Source organism: Gobius niger (assembly GCF_951799975.1).
Source record: "Gobius niger genome assembly, chromosome: 19".
Taxonomy (NCBI): Eukaryota; Metazoa; Chordata; class Actinopteri; order Gobiiformes; family Gobiidae; genus Gobius; species Gobius niger.
Window position 1 is genome coordinate 15,438,923 of NC_136870.1, and position 22,425 is coordinate 15,461,347.

The 22,425-nt window shown below is 41.2% G+C and overlaps 3 protein-coding genes across 3 annotated transcripts in view; 2 read left to right on the top strand and 1 right to left on the bottom strand.

Moving 5' to 3' along the window:
* c1ql1l (complement component 1, q subcomponent-like 1-like) overlaps window positions 1–22,425 on the bottom strand; it is an 80,841-nt gene that overhangs the window by 55,762 nt on the left and 2,654 nt on the right. The window contains exon 2 of the mRNA XM_079577880.1: window positions 21,744–22,164. Coding sequence (XP_079434006.1) covers window positions 21,985–22,164 — 180 coding nt within the window. The 3' untranslated portion in view covers window positions 21,744–21,984. The remainder of the gene's footprint in view (window positions 1–21,743; window positions 22,165–22,425) is intronic.
* pus3 (pseudouridylate synthase 3) lies at window positions 1,923–3,946 on the top strand. Its single transcript, XM_079576989.1, has 6 exons — window positions 1,923–2,379; window positions 2,488–2,765; window positions 2,843–3,026; window positions 3,159–3,268; window positions 3,348–3,520; window positions 3,620–3,946. The coding sequence occupies exons 1-6, from the start codon at window positions 2,092–2,094 to the stop codon at window positions 3,856–3,858; spliced, it is 1,272 nt and encodes a 423-aa protein (XP_079433115.1). The 5' UTR covers window positions 1,923–2,091; the 3' UTR covers window positions 3,859–3,946.
* On the top strand, window positions 4,121–6,810 carry dcakd (dephospho-CoA kinase domain containing). Its single transcript, XM_079577411.1, has 5 exons — window positions 4,121–4,403; window positions 4,968–5,080; window positions 5,558–5,761; window positions 6,083–6,170; window positions 6,438–6,810. Exons 2-5 carry the CDS (start codon window positions 4,969–4,971, stop codon window positions 6,721–6,723), a joined length of 690 nt encoding a protein of 229 aa, XP_079433537.1. The 5' UTR covers window positions 4,121–4,403; window position 4,968; the 3' UTR covers window positions 6,724–6,810.

Genomic DNA, 22,425 nt, shown 5'->3' on the forward strand with positions numbered 1-22,425 from the left:
GCTGTCAGTTGTGGCAAACCCGCTGGTCCATGCTGTGGCCTGTAGGGGTTGGACCGCACAGCTGTTCCCCAACCAGATGTTAGACACTCAGAAAGGATGGGAGCAGGAGCCCAGAGCAAGAGCTACCAGTCACTGTGGAGGAGAAAGAAAGAAATGTACTGCTATAAAAGGAGAGTTCAGAAGCCTTTTGGAGATGATTTACAAAGTCAAGGCTTAGGATTCTTGATAAGTCCAGGGTTAATGTTGGTTAAGCTTGTATTAGCCCAAACATAAATTCAATGCTCTTCTTGCTGTAACTGTCTGACTGTACCACATGTAAGTAAAGGCTATCATATCAATATTATCAGGCTATGTTTCACTTTTCATGACAGTACTTGCTCCTGACCGATTTGTTTCTCATTTTCATATCAGAAAGGCTGGCTCAACTGTTTTTCCAAAGTACGTACAGCTCTCTCCCTCAGTTTGACCACAGGATTTTGAACACACTATTCTGAACATGTGCAACTTTTGCACCACTAAGTGTTGTTTCGTTTTCTTCAATGGACTGTTTTTGGTAAGTTCTGAATGAGTTTTATTGAAAATGGTTCTGTCAGATTAACTATGGGGATATATTTTCTCTTTTTGTATCTCCACAGGTGTCTGGTGCTGGACTCATCATGTTAGGAGCACAGTATGCGATGTACACGCACACACTGGCCTTTTCGTGGGCATTGGATTCACTCTCCATCGTCCTGTTGTCATTGGGGGTCATCGTAGTTTTGCTCTCATTCTTGGGCTTCTTGGCTGCTTGCACCAACGACTTCAAAATGGTGGCTTGTGTAAGTAGCAATAATACTGTGACTATGCAGCACTGATAATGATGTTTCTGCAACTGTAGTGTGTGCTCCCAATCTGACGAAGAAGATATACTTTCTGCACATTTTTTTTTTTCATTTATATAAGCAACAACTTCACAATAAAGCTGAAAGAATTGGTAGTTTGCTTCAACACTATTGAATCACTGAATTAACTCTATTCCTATTCCAGTTCATTTCTGTCCTCATTATCGTCATTCTATTGGAGATTTTTACTGGCATTTCTTTTTATGTACTAAGCAACAAGGTGAGGCATTTCTGACACTCAGTGATTAACTAAGTAAAAAATACTACTTATTCATAATGCAATTTTACTCTTGCAGATTGACAGCACAATGAACACAAAAGCAAAAGAGCTGAACAATGACAGTGAGAAGAAAGATTTTGCAACAAACATCATTCAGGAAAAAGTAAAAAACAGAATTAACAATAAATTGTGGAAAGTCACTGGCCCAGTGTGTGATGGAGAAACTATGACATACTGTGCTTCCCGGTGTGTGGTGAAGATGTTCATTATTTAATTGATATATTGATGTATCTGTCTCTCTCCAGGGCTGCCTGTCTGCCATAAAGCAGTATCTCTATACAAATATGCTGTGGGTTGCTGCAGTGTGCATTGCTTTTGGTCTTACACAGGTGATCATCCTGGCTATGTTTTCTCCTCACTTTGTTTCATACTATGATAGTAAGTATACCTTTTTCTCCTCTTGTGGCAGGTTCTTGGCATAATTACAGGATTTTCCTTCTTCATTGACATAAAAAAAGATAAAATACCACAGCTTCAAACTGATGAGTAGGCTATAGTACCTATTCAGAAAAAGTGCCTGTCATACTGTTTGCTACCTTCAATAAAAATGTGAAAAAAGAAAAAAAAATACTCACTGAGGTGCAGTACCATGCTGATTTTGTCCACCATTACAATAAAGTCGTTTGGAGCCTCACTAGCTAACCTTTGTCAATGCTGGATTTTGTATCGGATGACTATTAAAAACTACATTTCCCACAATTCCGTACCGGAAACGGTTCCGTCGATTATTTCGACCCCGCATCAACGTGAAACCGCAGCGTGTGTGACTGGTATGATCCGCAGACGACAACTTGAGAAATATCTGCAAATCTCTTATAATTGGGGTAATATTTTAATTTCGGACCCTTTAAACACACCGTGTTTGTTGGACTGTTAGGTGTCGTAAGTTGTACGAGTTTGCTGGCGGGTTATACAGGTTTACCAAAGAACATGAGTGATGCTAAAGATGAAGCGAAGAAGTCTAGTAATAAACAGGAGAAGAAAGAAGGCAAGAAACGTCCCTTTGACTTTTCAGTCCACCCCAAACGCCATGTAGCTCTGAGGCTGGCGTACCTAGGATGGGACTACCAGGGGTTTGCGGTTCAGGACAATACAGACAACACGGTGGAGGCCAGACTTTTCGAATCTCTTCTCAAAACAAGACTGATCCAGGACAGACAGAGTTCCAGCTACCACCGCTGTGGGCGCACTGATAAAGGAGTCAGTGCCTTTTCTCAGGTCTGTTCATCCAGAGTTTGAATATTGTTTGGTTACTTTTAGTATGTCTTTTCTTTTCAGAGAACCTTCGATCATTTGTGATAATGTATGTTATTACTCTTCTCATAGGTCATCAGCATCGACTTGCGCTCAAACCAATTTTGTGGAGGACTCGGAGTCATACTTCCTGAAAATGTGGATGCAGCTGTCAAGAATAAAGCTGACGACCAAGAGCTTCCATATGTGAAAATGCTGAACAGAGTTCTGCCTCTCGATATTCGGGTTTTGGACTGGGCTCCTGCTGCAGAGGGTTTCAGTGCACGCTTTGACTGTCAGTCCAGAACATACCGTTACTATTTCCCCAGAGGAGGTTTGGATGTGGATCTCATGGCTGAAGCTGCAAAAAGGTGTGAATCATTTCAAAAGGCATTCAAATTGGGTCCAATACTGTTATACAATGGATTGTTTTGGATTTTTCTTACAGATATGAAGGGACACATGACTTCCGTAACCTGTGCAAAATGGATGTTGGCAATGGTGTGCTCCAGTTTGAGAGGACCATCCTGTCGGCATCAGTGAGACCTGTACAATCACTGTCAGCCAACAGCACAGACCCCTACAAGCTTTTTATATTTGAGATCAAAGGACTTGCCTTTCTCTATCACCAGGTAAATCAAGATTGATTTTGCAATTTGAGTAACCTTGTCAAATTCACGACTGAAGTTGAATTGTCTGTAATTATAATGTTTACATAATCTATAGATAAAATGTATTGGGCTTTATGATTTCTTTCTGGGCAGGTGCGATGCATGATGGCAGTGCTTCTTCTAATTGGGCAGAAACTTGAAGACCCTGACATTATTGATCAACTTATGGATGTTACAAAAAACCCACGAAAACCCCAGTACAAGTAAGAGTTTCACACTTATACAGGCAAATTTATTTATTGTCAAAAATATTTTTTTGTTAAGATTGACTGTCTTTTACAGCATGGCAGTGGACTACCCTCTTGTCCTGTTCGATTGTCATTTTGAAGGTTTGAGTTGGACACAAGAGAAAGAGGAAGTAAACTACACCTTCAATGTGCTACAGCAACACTGGACACAGAGTGCAGTCAGAGCCAGTGTCCTCTCAGGGATGCTCCAGGATTTGGAAACAAAAGGTAGAGAGCTTCATGACATTAACCAGTATTATTTCTACTATTTTGTTTTATTTTTGTTTTGTTTACAAGTAATGTGCATGTCGTTTTATCGTTCCCCAGGCGCTGAGCCAACAAACCACTGCTTGCTGCTTGAAGGCTCACGGCAGAAAAATTATAAGCCTTTATTGGAGCGGCCGTGTTGTCAGAGCTTGGAGTCAAGGATAAATCATTTTGTGAAAAGGGGCAGACTGGAACGGGAAGAGGGGGAGAATGGGGATGAAATGGTCTTTAAAGGGAAACGTTCAAAACATCATCACAATTCTTCCAGTCCTTCAACAGACTCTGCAACTAAATTATAAGCAGAGGGTGCACATTCAATGTTAAGTTGCTTTGTTATGTTGTGTAGGTTATAAGGACAATCAATTGTTATGATATAAATCTGTAATTAATGGAATTGTATATATTATAAGTATATGTATAAGTTGTTTTTTATTTCATAAAACAATTGCTCAATTTGTTTATTTTATGAAATAAACAATTGTGTATAGTTACTTTTCATTGGAACTATTGTGGTCTATTTAATGAGTCGGACAGAATTCAGCGTTACACCTGTCAAGCTATGAAGCTAAGTAGCTAGCTGTCAGTCGAATGAATGCTGAAGTTAGTGAGTTAAATGTAATATATCGTGTGTAACAGAAGGTTTGGTGACTCTGCAGCTAAACTAGTTAAACAGTTATGGCAGTAGTAGTGTTTGGACGAGTTGTTGATGTTGTTGTGACCTGAATTTCACTTATGTTAGCTTTAGCTTGTTAGCAGCACTTGTGTTTACTGTTTTAGCCCTGACGGCTCAAGTCAGCTGGGAAACCTGAAGTCAAGTATTTGAAGAGCACATTGCATTTCTAAGGTAAAAGCAACATTAAATAAAATTGATGTAAATTACCCCTCCAACATTAGAAATTAATCTAAAGTGATATTTTGAATATTGGGGATATAAGTTTTGTTTATGTTTATATCTTAGTTTTTAGAATTGCTTTCATGTGTGAGGCCAAAAATGGCCTCAACTACTTTTATTTTTGTCCACGACCGGTTGTTTGTCACTTCTGGCTCTGGCCGTACAAGCAGTTGAGGATTTATGCAGCAGGGGGCGCCTTGTTTACTCGAGCAACAAGTATACGATGTTTTTGTGTGTGTTTTTATTTATTAAATAACCATCAATCATTCTCACAAGTTCACGGTGTGTACATTGCAGTGTGCACCAACAGTAACAGACCTTGTCATAGCTTTTGCCATAATACTAGATATAGAGTTATTGTTGAGTTGAGAATTCATATAATGACATCAACTTACTATTAATTAATAAATCAATTACACTGTTTGTTGAATGTATTTACCCGGGGTCTTAATAGGCTGCACACAGTGCATGTAGTATCACAATGTTTAGAATGCTAATTGGTTTTATTTACCTCAGGATGTTCCTCGTGGGGCTGACAGGAGGCATTGCCTCCGGGAAGAGCACTGTGTCTTCAATGCTACGTGAGCTCGGCTGTCCTATTATAGATGCTGATGTTGTAGCTAGAAAAGGTGAGGTGCATACATGAAGTATTATGTTCAATGTAGTCTTTGTAATATTAGTGCAGTCCCAATAAAGAATTTGTTTTCTAAAATGTCTGACAACAGTCAAATACTTGACCTAAAATTCCCTATTTTCTGTCATTACTCAACTATTATGAGAGAGTAGCTCATAGACTAATGCCTTGTTACTGGAGCATTTGTAATGGACATAAAGAGGTTGAGCCTTTAGGAGGTTTGTTAAGACAGACCCTCGGAGAGAGAGGACATGAATCACAGCTTTCTCTGTTGACTGGCGGGCAATGTTTTTCTAATGTCAAGATGAAAAGGTCATGAAACTAGGTGAATAATTATGTAGAAAGATATGTTGTTTTTGTTTGTACACAACGTTTACATGATTACTCTGATATCCTTTATTGTTGTGCGTAGATATATGAATGTCAAGATTTAAATATTTGAATATTATGATCAAAGATCCCTTTTTCACAGTTGTGGAACCAAGTACCCCAGCCTACCACCGTATAGTGTACCATTTTGGGTCAGAAGTGCTGCTAGAGAATGGAGAGATTGACAGGCAGAAGCTGGGCCAACTCATTTTCAGCAGTGAGGAAAAGAGGAAGCTGCTCAACTCCATCACACATCCAGAGATCCATAAAGCCATGCTTAAACAGATAGTCTTCTATTTCCTTCGAGGTGAGTGAGGAGTCGTCTGTGCGCACTTCATTAAAGCACGCTGTGGGTGCAGTAAGTGTGAGGCAATTTGTCCCAAAGGATTTGAAATGCTGTCAAGCCAAATCAAAAGATAACTGAAATATCAGATATGGTGTGGAAACAACTGTAACTTGCTCATTACACAGCAACAGTTCTGATATCCGCCACATAGAAGTCACTTTGTATTTTAGTGACTATACAAATTGCTTGTTCCTGCAAAGTAAATAGTTATTTGTGTTACATTTTTGTCTACAAAAGCATTGCCTCTAATTAACTCTGTTTCGCTGTGCTTCCCCTCCTAAGGGTACCGCTACGTTGTGCTGGATGTGCCCCTTCTTTTTGAGACCAGACGCCTGACGCAGTTCCTCAACCACACTGTAGTAGTTTATTGGTGGGTGAGAGCCTCATTTTCCCACCATCCTGCCATCATTTCAGCACTGTTTGTTTACAGGTGTCTGAATTTAAAATGATAAATACCAAAGTTTTTTGTTGTTATTTGACAGAAACTGCCCATTAAGCTATCACTTTTCAGTTATTGGATACATTTCTCCAGCTTTCCCTCTCTTTCCCTTGTTAGCCCGGCTCTGTGCCTGTGGATTTTTTAACAAGCCTCTCTGGCGGCACCATAAATAACCCCCCAATGTTGGTTCCTTTTCAGTGACCCTGCCACTCAGCTGCAGCGCCTCATGCAGCGGGACGGCCTGACCCAGGAGCAGGCGGAGCAGCGCGTGGCTGCACAGATGCCGCTCAACGAGAAGCGCGGCCTGGCCAACCACGTTATCGAGAACTCTGGCAGCCGCGAGGACACCCACAGGCAGGTCCTTAAGCTGCACACCAAACTGGAAGACTCCATGGACTTTCTTTTAGTGAGGGTCATTGCCATTGCCGCCACTGCCAGCCTCGGGGGGATACTGCTGTATGCGACCAAGATACTGTTGTCCTAACACTCAATAGGGCTATGTTTTTCTATGTTCAAACATGAAATAAGTGTAAGGGGTTGTGTTAACATCACATCAGAACATTCTAAAACAAATCAAGTGGAGGACATGCTACAATTCCATAGGAGAATTTGCCTTTTAATTATCAAAATGTTTATGTTTTGACCTGATTTACAGTTAATATCTCTGTAATTACTGGGCCTATCCACACGAAACAAAAACTAGCAAAAAGTTCAACTCCCTCCCTGCCAAGCAAGAATGTCTCTGTTTTCAGTTTAGTTTTAAGAAGTGGTGGCATTATTCAGGCACACAGGCATGATTGACATCAGTTAAGAGTACATTAGTTATATCAGTACACCAAAGTTATATCGATTAATGATACTGTTTTAGCAGAGCCTTCTTTAGATCATTTTTAAGAAAAGAAAATGTATAATTTTAAAGATTTTTCTCCACATCTTCACCTCTGATGTAACTTTTGGTTTGCGTTCCCTCTCTTTCTTAAGTTTTGTAGACTCAATCACAATGTTAAGGTATAGGGCTGTTAAACATGATAATAATTGTTTTTATTTGTGGTAATTATCTTGATATCACAATAATGATGTTATTTTAATTTTAACAAAACATTTTCAACACAGTATGTTCCAATACATTTGAACACATTTTCATCAAGTCTCCCATAGAGCTACATACAGTAGGCTTTTGCCTCCATCTGAAGTTATGACATTGAACTCAATGTCATGAACATAACCTATGGGCTTGGAAGAGACGAAGGTTTTGAGGCACTGGCTACAATTTACTGTGAGATTAGTGCCGACGCACCGCTACAGCTCAGCGGCGTTAACACGGACTTACATACAGTATGTTTTCATTTACTTGCACTGACAAGTACATATGGTTTAGCGTGAAGGGGTTTACGTGCAATTTTTCACAAACAGAAGTAGTATCTAGCTTTTTCATATTCTGTACAGGCATCACCTTTGTTTCTAGTTACTTTTTGTCAAGAGTTTAAAAAAAATGCCTTTTTTTACATGCGCCAGTAACATTTGGTCAATCCGACCATTCACTCTGGTCATATTGAAACATTATGAATGAACTTGTATAATTTTGATATATATGCTCTAATTATTAGAAAATGCTGTACCTTTTTTCAGTTTTAGTAGTCTAGAAGTCTCTTTTGCACCTGTAAGCTTCTGTTCCAATTTTAATTAATAAGATAACCTCCGAATCACCAAATGCCAGAGCGGTCCCACTCACAACACGTTAAATTGAGCGAAATAGCTGTTCGTAGTGAGAGGAATCTTAATTGCAGCAAAAAAAGGAATAGTTTGGCAGAAATGTCAAGATTGTGTTGATGACTGTATAATGAAGATGAATGTTTTTGACAATCTGTTTTTTAACGGTTAAAATATGGATTTTGCTGGAAGTTTTATGAAGTGATTTTCAACAAAGCAATGTTCTCACTATATTATCTAACTTTGAAAATCAAAGTTGTAAATTTCTCTGCACAAACACCTGTAACTTTTAAGTCTAGCTGCAGATTCTAAAAAGATAAATGGAACTCTAACTCTATTTTTATTGGCTCTTTCTTTAAATGTGACTAAGATTGCATATATATATTATATATATAGGTGTTCTTTACAGATTTGTATGGGTATAAGAGCTGGTGTGGTAGAATGCGTTTAGAAAGTTAGGAAAAAGTTTGACCACACCTGAGGACAAAATATGCGCCCCTTTCATCACCCTAACCCAAACAAAAAAATGGTGCCTAAAAATAATGTCATTTATACAGCCGCAATTTTAAAGGCAATGAATTGTTTGTTGTGAGTTGTGGTCCAAACCCATTTCTCACATCCCAGTTCTTTAAAAGATGAACAAACTTTATCCCACTACAAGAAAATAATCAAAAACTTAAACTAGTTCTACACAGGAAGAACATCTGATCACAATATTCACTGTTTCTGTTTAGTTGCTCTTTCCTTGCTCCTGTCCACCTGAGGTCAGATGGATCTTGTGGTGACATCACCCTGACACCGAGCCCCCTCTGGCCCTTGGTGTGACTCTCCTGGCTCCTACACGTTCCCCTGGTCCGAGCTGTGCATCAAATCACTGCGGAATTAATGCAGAGTGACTGGATGGCAGTGGGCAGGAGTCGGCCAACCAGTGCCCCGTCAATCTGACACATGCATCATACATGACCATCAGTGAGACAATGAGTTGCTCCTATACGTCCCCAGTACATAGGGGATAACAAGAGTAACTGGATATCATTGGTCCAAGCTTTTGTTTGTAAATCAGAAGGCTGCTCATACAACAGTTTTGCCGAGACAATTTCTGGGAGCAAAGGAAGAAGTTGTGAAACAAATGGCCGATAGACCCCTGCCAAAGCACCAGTCCAATCTTGCAATAAGGTTTAGGACTTGTGTTCTACATCGTCCTCAAATGATGGAAATACTTGTTTTGTCCTGTCCTAACAATACAAAGAGTTATTTATTTACAGGTGTTATGAAGCCTAGGCGTTAATTCAACCTAGGAGACTATTTTCAGCATCACCGACCTCCAGCCAATGATCGCTTCTGTGAGGGCCACACCTCCACCTCAGCCGCGCCTCCGATGCAACCAATCATCGCCCTCGGTCCTGCTTTTAAGCCTCCAGCAATCATGGTTTGTTCACTTCCCAACTGTGCTGTGACCCACCTCCACTCCTTCACCCCCTCTTCTATCCACCCTCTTCTTCCTGCTGCATCCTTCACGGGTCTCCATGCCACCACCAGTGTCCAGGCTCTGGGGGAAGACATCCTTAACTCCAGCCTGCTCATCCATACTGACTTTAATTCATATATCGATGTCGACTGCTGGGGTCTGATCGCCCAAAACATAATAATGATCATAAATGAATCTTCCTCCTCGTTGCTTTTGTCTGTTTGAGTCCATCCAGGTTGAATTACTGCTTCGCTAAATGCGTCTTTATTGTGAGCAGGCTCGCCTTCCTTCATACCGGTGTACCTTTACAGGGAGCAGGACATTGCAAGCTCATCGTCATGGAGATGTTGCTACTTGACATTGACTACATGGTGATGGTAAAACACGAGGTTTGTTCAGATTCAGATGAAACTTCAGACAACTTTCCACAGAGTCCGATCAGTTGAAATGAAATAAAACATGTAATATTGCAGATTTGATTCTCACACCCCCATAGACGGTGATTCAGATATGGCAGGTCTATTCTTAGTTAGCCTCTTTTAAAGCTGGCTTCGCTGTGATCCAGGGGGTAGCATGCTTTCCTGAGCAGCCAGCTGTTCTGCTGCGATTTCCAAGCGCGCCTTTTCTCAGTTTCTTTTCTCAGACAGACAGAGGCCAGATGCAGACCGTGGAAGGCAGGACTATATCTGTACCGGCAAGTGTGAACCCCCCCGGGCGCAGAGGGGTGGCGAAGTCTCGGTGGTGAATATAAATTGGGCTTAATTCTCAAAGTGTCAAGTGTAAAAGGTTAACGTCTTGAGCTGGTCTTGTTGCACTTTCATAAGAGTGTAACCTTGTTGTTGTGTTGTGCGCGTCCTCTCAACAGGAGCCAGGCAAATAATTTTAGGGAGGCGGGGGGGCGAGGACGTCCATAATCTCGCCATCACGTTCAGAGAGATGTCCCGGGGCACAGCAGTATGTGTGGACATTTTGGAATCTCCTGTCTGAGTGGGTTTTCATCATCTTCCTGCCGCCTGCCGTCACCAGGGAACATAAAACAGCTCAGAACGACATGACACAACATAAATAACATTATATCGGTAAGTTGCATATGCTCTCAGTCATCCGGGCGTATTCCATTGCAGCAAAGGTTTTTAAAAAATAACCGCACACCTCCCATCTTACCAGCGCTTTGTGTTTCTTCCATTTCTCCCTCGCAGTTATTAAAAGTCTGACCATTTTTTTCAAACCATTTGGAGTTAAAATGGTTCTTTCAGGGCAAATATTTTCTTGCAACACTGAGCATACCTCCTCAGGGGGTTGTAGAGCCGCTTTGTATTCAATAAGGATTGTGTAAAACTTTTCAGCTGTTGCTTTTCAGTAAATTACCAATTATGCAAATCACACGCGGTGGTTTAGTACTATAAAGGTCTTCGTAAATTACAAGTGGTCTGTATATGAGATTGTAAAGACAGCTAGGCTGTATCAGGGCAGAGAGATTCCAGAGACTTGTGTGTGTCTCAGTCTTACACAATGATCATGATTGTTTATAGATTTGTCATCAGGAGCACTTCAACACAAGCTAACAATTCATGTGGAAAAAATGTATCCAAGTCAATCGAATTGGGAATAATTAAGCCAGTGACGCACAGGCGCAATCACACTTATTCTTTTCTTATGAACTCTGACCCGGAGACCTTATTGGATTGGACGTTTCGGAGCTGGGAGCAACACCCTACGAAGTGCCAGTTCTCGACAGCCGCCTTATCCACCACAATCACACTTATCCTTTAAAAGAACAATGTGCTGTCTGGATTTGCAGCTGCATTTAGACCCGCATCACCTCAGCTATGTACATGCGAGAATGATTAGAAGTGCCATGTCTGTCACCAGCTCAGTTATAAACTAAGAGGGTGGAAAACAGAGACTAACTTTTTTCATGTTCCTTATGAATGCCCATTCTGTTTCTGCACTCAGGTTTAGTTTACAGAGAAGAGTTTTGTTTTTTGGCTGTCTATGTGTTTTAGTCTCCTGTAACGCTTCTATAATAAGGCACACTTAGAGTAAATCAGTAAGTCAGTTTAGATAAGATTGAGAATATACTGTGGATGTGGACTGGGAAGCACCTGTTGATGTCGACAAGGCAGAAAGTGCGTAGGCCCATCCTCCAAAGGCTCTGACAAACACCAGCAGACACCGGCGTCCCATGCCTAAATGCGTGTCGTGCTTTTGAACTTTGTCACCCCCTCACCATCAATGCTGCCGCAGAAGAGGCCGACGCGCTGCTGCTCTTCCTCTGCGGCTCGTGTCAGCGCTCATCCACGGCCGTCCCATCGCTGAGGTGAACAGACAAGGCAACACGCCACTGCAGCGTCCCGGGCCTCGTGACTCAACCTGTCCCAGCGCGTTAGCCCCCGCTCACTCAGAGGGCAAGAGGGAAACGGGCCACGGCCACTGAGTCACGCTGGACAGACCCCAGATCAGCGCCCCCTCAATAGATCGTGATCACGTGACATCACAACGTTCTAAAGAGCCGATAGTTCAAAGTGGAGGTGTCCTGGCTATTGTCTCGTTCCTGAGCTCATGCAGATGAAACAAAAACTGGTACAAAGTTTAATATCGTCGGCACACATAAACTTAGGTCAAATAATTTTCTTATGAAAGTTTTCAAAAGTTATTAAAAATAAAACAAAAAGCTGGGTGGGATGTTGGTGATTTATTTCTGCTTTGTGTTGTTTAACTGTGAATCTCCCATAAAGCTGTTTTGCCCCCTGCCCTTCACTATGATATGATGATATCATCATATTCAGAGTAAACCTACAGGGCATATATGGCACGCTGTAAAGCTGCAAGGAAAATGTGGATGTTTTTGCCCATGTTAAGCCTGAACCGCACAGTCACCACATTTACAATGCGACAGGCCATGCATCATGTGCATTTTCTGCCTGTCAGCCTTCCCGTATAGAGAAGTTATGACGTTTCAATGACTTTAGAATGACTTTTTAGCCCATAGCTGTATAATTTCATGAGCACATAGAAATGTGGATAAAAAGACTTTTATTGTAGGCAAGTAGCTATGTAGGTTTATTTATGCATAATCTGGTTGACATATAATTATAATAATGCATTAGTCTTATATAGCGCTTTTCCAGACGGTCAAAGTTGCTTTACAATTTCGTGCATTACTCATTCACTCCATATGGCTAGCTGCTATTGTAGCCACAGCTGCCCTGGGGTAGACTGACGGAAGCAAGGCTAACAGTCTGCGCCATCGGCCCCTCCGATCACCACCAACCGCTCACTCACACACTACATTCACCCTGGAATTCACCCAGACCCTTCCCTGCTTAGCTTCAGAGGTCTGACAGGATCAGGCAGAGCAAAGGTGGTGTAAAGGCCACATATCCATAAAATAAACAGCCCACCTGGTTATTGCATTAGATCCATAAATAATGAGTTTTTTCAATTAAAAATGTAAATCAGTCAAATAAACTACAAAGCAAAAAATAAGTACATTCAGTAAGTCTTGAATTGTCTCCTTCCAAATGTATTGATAATATAATGTGTGAAGGCAGTAAAGTAAATTATTACTAATAATACATTATTAACTTGCACTTGCTCCTTTCAAGACACCCAAACCTCACATTGCAATTTCCATTCACTGTACATGAATGAGTCCTGTGTTTGTGTTGCAAAGGAGGAGTGGCAAGTTCCTGTGTAGCCATAGCTGCCATGGGGCTGACTGACTGATTTGGCTGCCAGTCTGTGCAAATAACCTTTCCACTCACATTATACTTTTACACAGGCAAGGAGGGTGAAATGTCTCGCACAAGGACACAACTCTGGGAGCTGGGATAAAACAGGTGACGCTGGTGTAGCCAAATACAGCAGAATCAGAAGCACTTGTCTGGTGATGGTTCTGTCAGAACAGTCAATAAAGCTGGAGACCAATCAGAGCATTTTCCGTTAGACAATCAGTGAAGATAGCGCCTCACAAAGGTCAATGTCCTGGCTATCGTAAGTGCAATCAAGTGTTTGTTATCACTATTGTGAGTCTGAGCTGGAGCTAAGTTAGACCCAACTGTTTATCAGGGGTTGAGTTAATGAAAGAGTCCATGGCAGAGTTTGCAGCTTTTGTTGGGTAGGACACTCACCTTTACAAGGACGTTCTGGAATGTATTTGGTTATTGCAATTTTTTGTTTTGGCAAGAGCATTCTTTCACTCTTTTGTTATAAGGAATATTGTTAAAGAGAGCTATGCATTTTCCAATTATTTGCTAATCATTCAAACTCATCTTAAACTTTGTTGGTTAGAAAACCGTATTAAGAAACATTGTTAATGTTTTATAATTAATAAAATAAGCTATTTCACAGCAATCTCCTTTTGTAAAATGTATTGTTGATCCTCAAAGCAAGGCTTGCATAAATCTAGAATCTCTAGCTATGTTAGAATTATGAGATTATTTTGAGATCTGTGGTGCACTAGAAATGAGCATATTTTGGTCTCTGCCTAAATCCTACCAAGCAATATTTACTTAAATCAAGAATAGATTTGCTCAAAATAAGATAAAATGTCTTTAAAATAAATACTTGAAACTAGTGTATAAGGCTTAAAACAAGATTTTCAAGATTTTGATTTTTTTTCTTGTTTTAAGAAAATCTTAATAAGTGCAAATGTCTTACTGCACTGGCAGATAATTTCACTTAAAATAAGACTTTTTTACCCCAAAACAAGATCAATTTTCTTATTTTAAGAAAGGGCTTTTTTGCAGTGCAGATTCCATCAGGCTGTACATGTTTAATAAGGCCATTAATGCTCCAGACTTAACTGTCTTGTTTCGTGAAAACTTTATGAATCCAGGAATTATTTTGTTTTTGGTCATTCTCTGTGCTACAGAAGGAAACTCTAAACCTGTTCATCTGCAATCAAGACTTTGTAAAGGGAAAAATCATGTTATTCCTGTTAGATTCATTATAATCAAGAAATATGATTTATTATTATATATCATTACAGTTGAACAAAAGAAAGATGAGATGCAAATTGTTCAGTCCAAAACTTTTAATGACAAAATTAAAGATCTTTTCAACAATAGAAAACTAGTGGGCAGCTCGATGGCACAGCAGTTAGCTCTCGTGCTTCACAGCTGGTCCCGGCTTTGATCCATGGGCCGGACGGGTCCCTTTCTGTGTGGAATTTGCATGTTCTCCCTGTGTCTGCATGGCTTTCCTCTGGGTACTTCAGTTTCCCCTACCACTAAAACATGTACAATAAGTGACTCCTTCAGCCAGGTGATTCTGACCATTAACTTGGAGATGGGTCCCCAGGCGCCGGCCTAGTGAAGCTGCCCACTGCTCCTACAGAATTTCCCTATACGGGGATCAACAAAGTGTACCTAAACCTTGCTGTCTAACTGTAATCTGTGGATTAATGGTTACTGCCGGTGGCGCAGAATTAGAGGCATATCTTTAGTTCAGACCCAGTTGATGTAAGACACATCGGAAGGCTGGTGGTTTTAATCCCGGCTTCTGCTGGTGCACACTGTTGTGTCCTTGGGCAAGACACTTCACCCACCGCCTGTGTCTGAGTGTGGTGTTCAGTGGGTCATTGGTGGTGGTCGGAGGAGCCAAGGTTGATTGGCAGCTTTGTTTCTGTGAATCTATCACCAGGGCAGCTGTGGCTACAGGAGCAGCTTACCAGAGTTTGAAGTGACAATAGCTACACTGCAGCGCTCTGAGCAATACAAGTGTTAACTAGTTTTATTATTTACTATAGGCTTCCTTGACAAAATGTTGTCAGATGGAGGTTTTGTTGTCACAACTTTTTCTTCAACTCCAGAATAGGCCGGGCTGCTGTACAGTACATAAAACCAGTTTATTTTAACACAGATGTGGCGCCTTGAGATGTTCGTTTTAAGCATCATCAAATCTGTGCTGCCTATTGTTGAAGCAGGAGTAGATTACAATGATGCGAACATTTGTGCATTTAAGTGTAGGCAGGTGGCGGTTTTAGTGGGCGGAAGTGTACGGGAGCGTGAAGGGGCAATTTAGCTTGACAGTGAAAGCATCTATCTCTAATTTGGACCCCCCCCCCGGTGAGAAACAACACCACCCGCTCATTAACGTCACCTCAGGAGGTTGAGACGTGAGAAGCTTGTCCCTCCCGCTCAAAGACTCAAAAAGGAGGACCTCACGTGCACGCCTGACCCAGACGTATGCAAAAAGACACATAGACGCGCTCTGCAGACGACTGATAAGCTCTCACGCCTCAACAATTGGCCCCTGCAAATGTCAGGCCAAAGCATCCCCTTGTGCTGATAGTGAGTGGGCGTGCGGGAGCGGGTGAATCAAGAATATTTCCCTGAGTTACGTATGACTGGAGTGGAGATTACACAAATTAAAACAACTTATTCTTTGCAAATCCCCGCGTCTCATGCAAAGGGATACGCAAAAACAAGAATGTGGAAAGATCCCCAAAGTAGAGCAAGTGATGCGGATTATTATGCAAAAGCTGCTTACATGGGAATGCTTATCTCGGAACTATAAACCTAAAACAGAAGAATTTAAAAAGAAGTGTAAAATGGGGTGAGAGGAGGGGGGAAACTGTGTCTAAACCAGGGGTGTCCAAACTACGGCCCGCGGGCCAACTGCGGCCGGTAGCCCACTTTTAATTGCCCCATGCGAATTCAAAAAATATATTTGCTTTTATTTTTATTTTTTTTGTATTTATTTTTTAGAATATATATAAAATAACTGAAAATCCGTTTATAGAAAGCTCGGATGAAGGTTTTTTTTTTTTTTTTTTTTTTTACTGTAAAGAGACTAGATGCAGGTTGGTCATTTTCTACTCACTACTGCCACCTCAGGTCTTACGCGTAACTGCAGTCTCTGTATTAAGCTTGTATTAAGCACATTAGACCTGAAGTAACACCTTTTTGTGTGACAGTGCAGGATTTTAGAGGCAGTTGGGGTGAACAGGTCTGGGCTCATTCTACACATTATAGGACATTTTTAAACTTCATATATTCCCTTTAATTGGCCCGCTGCAAATTCAAAAAATATAATAGATTTTTTCTTTCTTTTTTTCTTTAATTCAATATATATAAAATAAATGAAAATGCATTTATAGAAAGCAGTGATGAAGGTTTTTTTTTTTTTACTTTAAGCATGTTCAATTAAAAAGCATAGTTAACATTTTATTGAATTTGCTAACTTTAATACAATAGAGGTGAAGTTATATATCTGGCTCAGGCGGTAGAGTGAAGGTTGGCAGATCAATTCCATCTCTCTGACCAGTGTGTTCTGCTTTTGTTCTCACTTTTCACCCACCTTGCCTAAGTATGGATATCTTTGAATGAGTGATTTGTAGTCAGACAGGCCATTGGCATCATATTATCAAGTATCATCATCTAAAAACAGTCTTATATCCAATGCATTATGAATGGTAAAAATGTTCCTCTTGCTTTTACAAAACAGAATTACTTTCCGGCTCATCAGATCTATCTGTCTGCACATTTTTGAGCTGGTGCTGTCCGTGGTGCTCGGTGGCACGTTAAATAATCCGTCTGCGCAGCGTCCCGTTGGGGAAGGTTGTGCAGCGAGGTCACCATCAGACCCAAACAAACGTCTTGAGGGGAGGTTGGAGCGCGGCTTACGCAACAACAGCAAAGAGAGATCACCATTTCTGAGAAAAGACGCACGCTGCCAAGAGACAATGCAGGCTTGTTTTTATTCTCATCTATTACAAATTCAGTCGTCACTAATTCTGAATAAGTTGGGGCCACACGGCATGAAATGTATACAAAAATAGAATCACACAATGCAATATGTTGTTCAGCTCAGTTCTAGTAATGATTTATAGATGAATATGGTTTGTAAGTGATTGCGCTCTGTATACTTTTTGTGCATTGGGGTTGCTGAAATACCTGCAGTTGTGCCCACAGATGTTCAGTTATGGCCATTTCCATATAAATCTTGTTTTTTTTGACGTGGTGACATGAGAACTCTCTTAACATTCATCCAGGCAGGCTGCGTTACATGGTGCCCGGCTGCCCCTCTGGCTCTGCTGACCTCTGCCCAGCCACGAAGCACTGGACTTAATTGTATCCGGAGGAAGTGGGCCATCTTAAAGACAAGCTTAAGTTTATGGGCCACAGGGGGTTCTGGGGGGGAAGCACATCAACATGTTTAGCACGCGAGTCGCTGAGAGAAATGTGGGACTTCGCTTTAGTAATCAGCTGATATTTGAAGGTAAATGTTAATTGGGCTCGGAGTAGATTTCAGAAGAGTTTAAAAGGTGGTGACATTCAGTTAACTGCAAAGGAAGAGACTCATTTTGTGCCATGGCGTTACTTGTGATGGGCGGATTAAAGTACAAGAGCCGTGGTTCACAAGTGTTGGGGGAAATAGACAAAAGTGGGTCATGGAGAGTTACACACAGACAGTTTGTTTGCTTTTGTGACGTAACATCGCGGGCCCCGGGGGGGTCGCGATGACCCCCAGCACTGAGCTGGGGGTCCCAAGATGATTTAAAAAAACTCAAAACACTGATAGTGATTTTGATATACTTATTAGATGAAAACGGCATGGATTTGTGAATTTAGCTCAAATAACAAAGTAAACAATGCAAATCCATATTACTTTTTTTTTTTTTTTGCTTAATCTTATCTCTATAATATGTCATTTTTCCAGAGGTGTATTGGTAATGGTAGCATCGGGGGCTGTGGCATAAAAACCGTGGGAACCCCAGTGTTGATGGATTTGGACTCATTTGCTCACATTAGATTTCAGATACATCATTTTGTCCCTTCTTTTTGTTCAGTTTTCGTCTAAATGCAGTGTGTTATGTCTTCAGTACTGCATCTCCATTACATCTGTATGGCCACTGCAGGGCAGAATACTCACCAAACGCTGAAAGCCACATTTTGATGAACACCCCGACTCTTGTCGCTTTCAATGTAAATCAACTGATCCCGCAGTTTCATCACAAAAGTCCCCAACATTTGAGAGTCTAACTTTGCTTTTCCGGAGCAGACAGCTAAAGGGACTTGGTGGGAAATGTCAAATGGCAAGTCTGTCCAAAGAATTTTCAAATATCAAGCTCTTAAGAAAAATGTATTACTTCTTACGCTTCATGGCCCCAAGCTACTTCTGGTCCGTGACACTGGTCTGAGACACGCAGCGGAGGATAATTTGCTCCAGATTATATTCCAACATTGATCTTAAGGTTGACTGTGAAACATCCTAACAGCCACCTTTTCACTTTTCTTCCCTGCGTGGCTATTAAAGGGGAAAGCATGTCCTCTCTTTGATTGTGCTACGCAATTATCACGCTTCATTTGGCATTTAACACAGCTGGTATTTGCCTCTACCTCAGCGAGAGCTGATTGCCTCTCACAGCGGTGTGGGCCTGCTTCTTTTGGTGCGTAACAACTTCCCTTGAGCATAGAAAAGAAAAAACGTCTATAATTAACACGCAGAACAATCAAATTACCAAGTTGTTTTACAAGTTGTATTTTTCATTTGGGCTCCAGACAGACAGTACATTTGACCAGAAGTGGCATGCATGGCTAAAAATTAAAGTGAGTTAGCACATTACATGTTCTTATTTAGACAGGCAATATGAGTAATGTACAATTTATACACCAACTCTCACACTGGACAATACCTTTTATGTTTAAACAAAAGTATTATTGGACACAATACACTGTTGACCATGAAACTGTGAGAATTTTCCCATGAATTTGGACTCTTTAGTAGGTTTAAGCAGACAGTTCACACACAGCATGATTGTACACTAGTGAGGGCAGTGTTTTTTTATCATCTATAGAATACTGATCATTGGTGTAATGCTTTTGGCCCTAATACCTGATTTATTTTCTAGTTGTGAAATAAAATTTGATTTCATCTTCAGTTTACCGCAAAGTGTGAATTATTACCTCTGTGCACTGTGCATCCAGGAGCGGACTAGGACTAAAAACATCCCTGCACTCTGACCAGCCCGGCCCAAATTTGCGTAACCGATTTTAACATTAATTTACCATAGCTTTTATTACAAAATTGCTGTGTGACCTATTAACAAAAACAACAACAACAGAGCTGTTAAATAAGCAGAGAAATGATTAAATTGTTTTTAAACCAACATCCCTTTCATTTATTTTTATCAAGCTGCTGTATGTGCTCCCTACACTGTTATTCACAGCTTGCTCTCTACACAAATTCTTCAGACGGTCCCTGTGCAGAGTCAGAAGCTGAACCTGGACTAACAACTCCATCTTCTTGTGCCCTAGCTGTGGTGTCAGTGGTGGTTAACTTTTTACACTTCATGGCCTCACTCATCAGGTTTTCAGCCTTTTTTCTCTCTTTTTTCCTGCCCTCTTTTCTTCTTTCCCTTGTCATCCATTAATGGATAAATGTTACATAAATAAGCCGTGCCGTCGTCTCGTTGGGTGTTTCTCTTGCTCTCACACCTGCCTGCACCAGCACCTCTGCTCCACATTGCCTGTTGCTTGAGGTCGCCAACGTGTTCAACGTGCCCAATGGTGCCGCTAACTGCCTGCTTTGCCACTTGTTCAAGGGCCCCAAGACCCTCACAGCACCTCTGACCATCTGCCTTTCGCAGAGTCTCCCATCTCTCTGTTCTGACCGCCTGCTTTCCACACTGTCTCCACACCCCCATTGGATCAACAGATGACTTCAGAGTAGTCAGAGCTACTTTCTTTCTGCTGCTTTGCTATACAACTGCAGGGCCCTGCGGCAGCGCCCACTGGCCTTATGTGTGTCTAAGGAGAAAATTGAGAGACCAGACTGGTGGCCCTCAAGCCAGGGGCCCTTCTGTGCACTTGCAGAATGGACATATGGCCAGTGAGTTCCTGTGTGCATCTAATTAAAAAAAACTTTTAGATTGCTCATAATTTAGTGGCTATTTGTTGTTGTTTATGTTACATACGTATCTATCTGACTATCTATGTAATATTTTTAGTGCTTATAAAGCATCCCCTCATAATGCTCCATCAAGTGCTGTACATCTTTGTTTTCAGGACAGTTGATATTTTATATTAGAATATATATATATTAGACATTAGAAACATGTTTTTTTTTTTTTTATGGTTTATTTGGTAGGGACAGTGCAAGTTAATGAACAAGCCACACCGGATTGTAGCCTTAGGCTAATTTTCATCCGTCGTCCCCCATGCACACCCTCAAAGACACTCTCATACATCCTTTTAGTGATACGGAGATGGATAATCAAGGTTCTAACTATAACTATAAACAAAAATCACCTGCCTTTCGTAAGACCTGGGAATATCAGGTTAGGATTATTTGAAAGCTTGAAATGACTAGATTCCAACACAAAATACGGTAACTTTTGCTTTTGCAAATATGAGTGCCTGGACCTGATCTTTCTCTCCACATCCCATTGACTTCCATGAGCACCATTTTTTGCTGGATTCCAGAAGCTCCCTGTCCTAATTTCTACAAAATACAGTAAGTCTCAATCACTCACGGTTTCAAAGTTTCTGTTCGCATGTGATACACTGGGTCTTTGGGGTACAAACTTTACATGGGGTGGCCCCACACTGTTGGTGGATTATTGTGGACCGAGCGCTGTCCAGTCTCTATCACTTTTGGTTTAGATTTTATGCCGCGATGTTGCTGGGGATTTGGTAGACTTGGAGGGGTTGGACCTGAAGTTGTTATCGGCCCGTGGTGCCCTGGGTAGATGATAGTTTGCTTGTTGGAAGAAGAAACATATGTAGATTCCAAAACTAAAATTGGAAAGTCTCTATCTCTTAGAGTTCTGAATTGGTAAGATAAAGTCTGCATCATTTAGTATACGGCAAGTCTACGACTTACGATACTGTTGCGATTTGATGGCGTGACGTCGCCGGTGACATGGCTGACCACACCCACTAAAACGCGGCCTTTAGGGGATTTAAAAACAAAGTCATTGTAACTTCATGGTAAAAAATATTCACACTTCAAGGCCAACAATGTATACCATTCATATATACAAATAGCATAATCTCGACTATACAGCACATGTACAGACAGACGCGGTGGCCACAATTGGTGGTGATTTTCGCAGACTTCGGTTTGAAATGGCGGCAAAGCTTTGACACGGTCAGATTTGCGACGACACCCCCAGCATGACGCATAGCAGTCACTGTCACTTGCAACTTGGCTTATGTCCATCAAATTAACGGCACAGAGGCACCCCGCATTACAAAAAAGAATGAGGTGTGTGTTACCTACAACCACAGATTCTTCAGCTTAAAGATGAGTGTTTTTTACAGGGCTCATATTATGCTTTCTTTCAACTTTTAACCTTTTTTTGTCTCCTCCAAAACTCTATAAACGCTTGCCCCCACCTGATGTCATGAGGTGGTGCTCGTGCATGTTTTCAAAGTCTACACCGCTTTACTGGACTTCACTCCCCTCTGTTCCAGCAGAGGAGGAGCCTTTTGTACCTTCAGAACTCAGGGCTAAATCATTTTCACATATACATAATTTAAGAAGCATAATATAGGACCTTTTAAGCAACACAGTCAGAAAACGTAGTCCGCCTTTTGGGACTCCGCCCCCCACAGCTCAGTCAGCATAAAGGATGAACCCTGAGAAGGTGCTGTATTTGTTGCTGTTGCCCCCGTGAGCTTTACCCCCGTCCAGTTTGATGAAGACCTCATCGCCCGCGTCCAGATGAAGGATGACACTGTTGCTGGCGTAATCATAACTCTGGTCCTGGTCTTGGGCGATGGCGCTGGCTCTGACCTGGAAAGTGACACGCACACGCACACATATGCAGTATGTAAACACAGATTCAGCAATGTATGCATGACGTTCATTCTGACTGCAATTCTTTATTCGGTGTTCGTCTTTTGACTAAAACACTATTTACTTTTGGTCCACATTTAGTCAGGTGATTATTTTAGTTTGAGAAATATTATGTAATTTAGTCAAGTCAAGTATAATCCATTTAATCAACCAATATCTTTTTTTCCATTGTGCTTTATCATGTTGCACTGCCATTTC

Bases quoted from the DNA above. Each gene is read 5' to 3' on its own strand.
- pus3 (XM_079576989.1), top strand. From the start codon at position 2,092: ATGAGTGATGCTAAAGATGAAGCGAAGAAGTCTAGTAATAAACAGGAG. The intron at 3,269-3,347 runs GTAAGAGTTTCA...TGTCTTTTACAG, and splicing joins CCACGAAAACCCCAGTACAA to CATGGCAGTGGACTACCCTC. The intron at 3,521-3,619 runs GTAGAGAGCTTC...ATCGTTCCCCAG, and splicing joins CCAGGATTTGGAAACAAAAG to GCGCTGAGCCAACAAACCAC.
- dcakd (XM_079577411.1), top strand. From the start codon at position 4,969: ATGTTCCTCGTGGGGCTGACAGGAGGCATTGCCTCCGGGAAGAGCACT. The intron at 5,762-6,082 runs GTGAGTGAGGAG...TCCCCTCCTAAG, and splicing joins AGTCTTCTATTTCCTTCGAG to GGTACCGCTACGTTGTGCTG. The intron at 6,171-6,437 runs GTGGGTGAGAGC...GTTCCTTTTCAG, and splicing joins CACACTGTAGTAGTTTATTG to TGACCCTGCCACTCAGCTGC.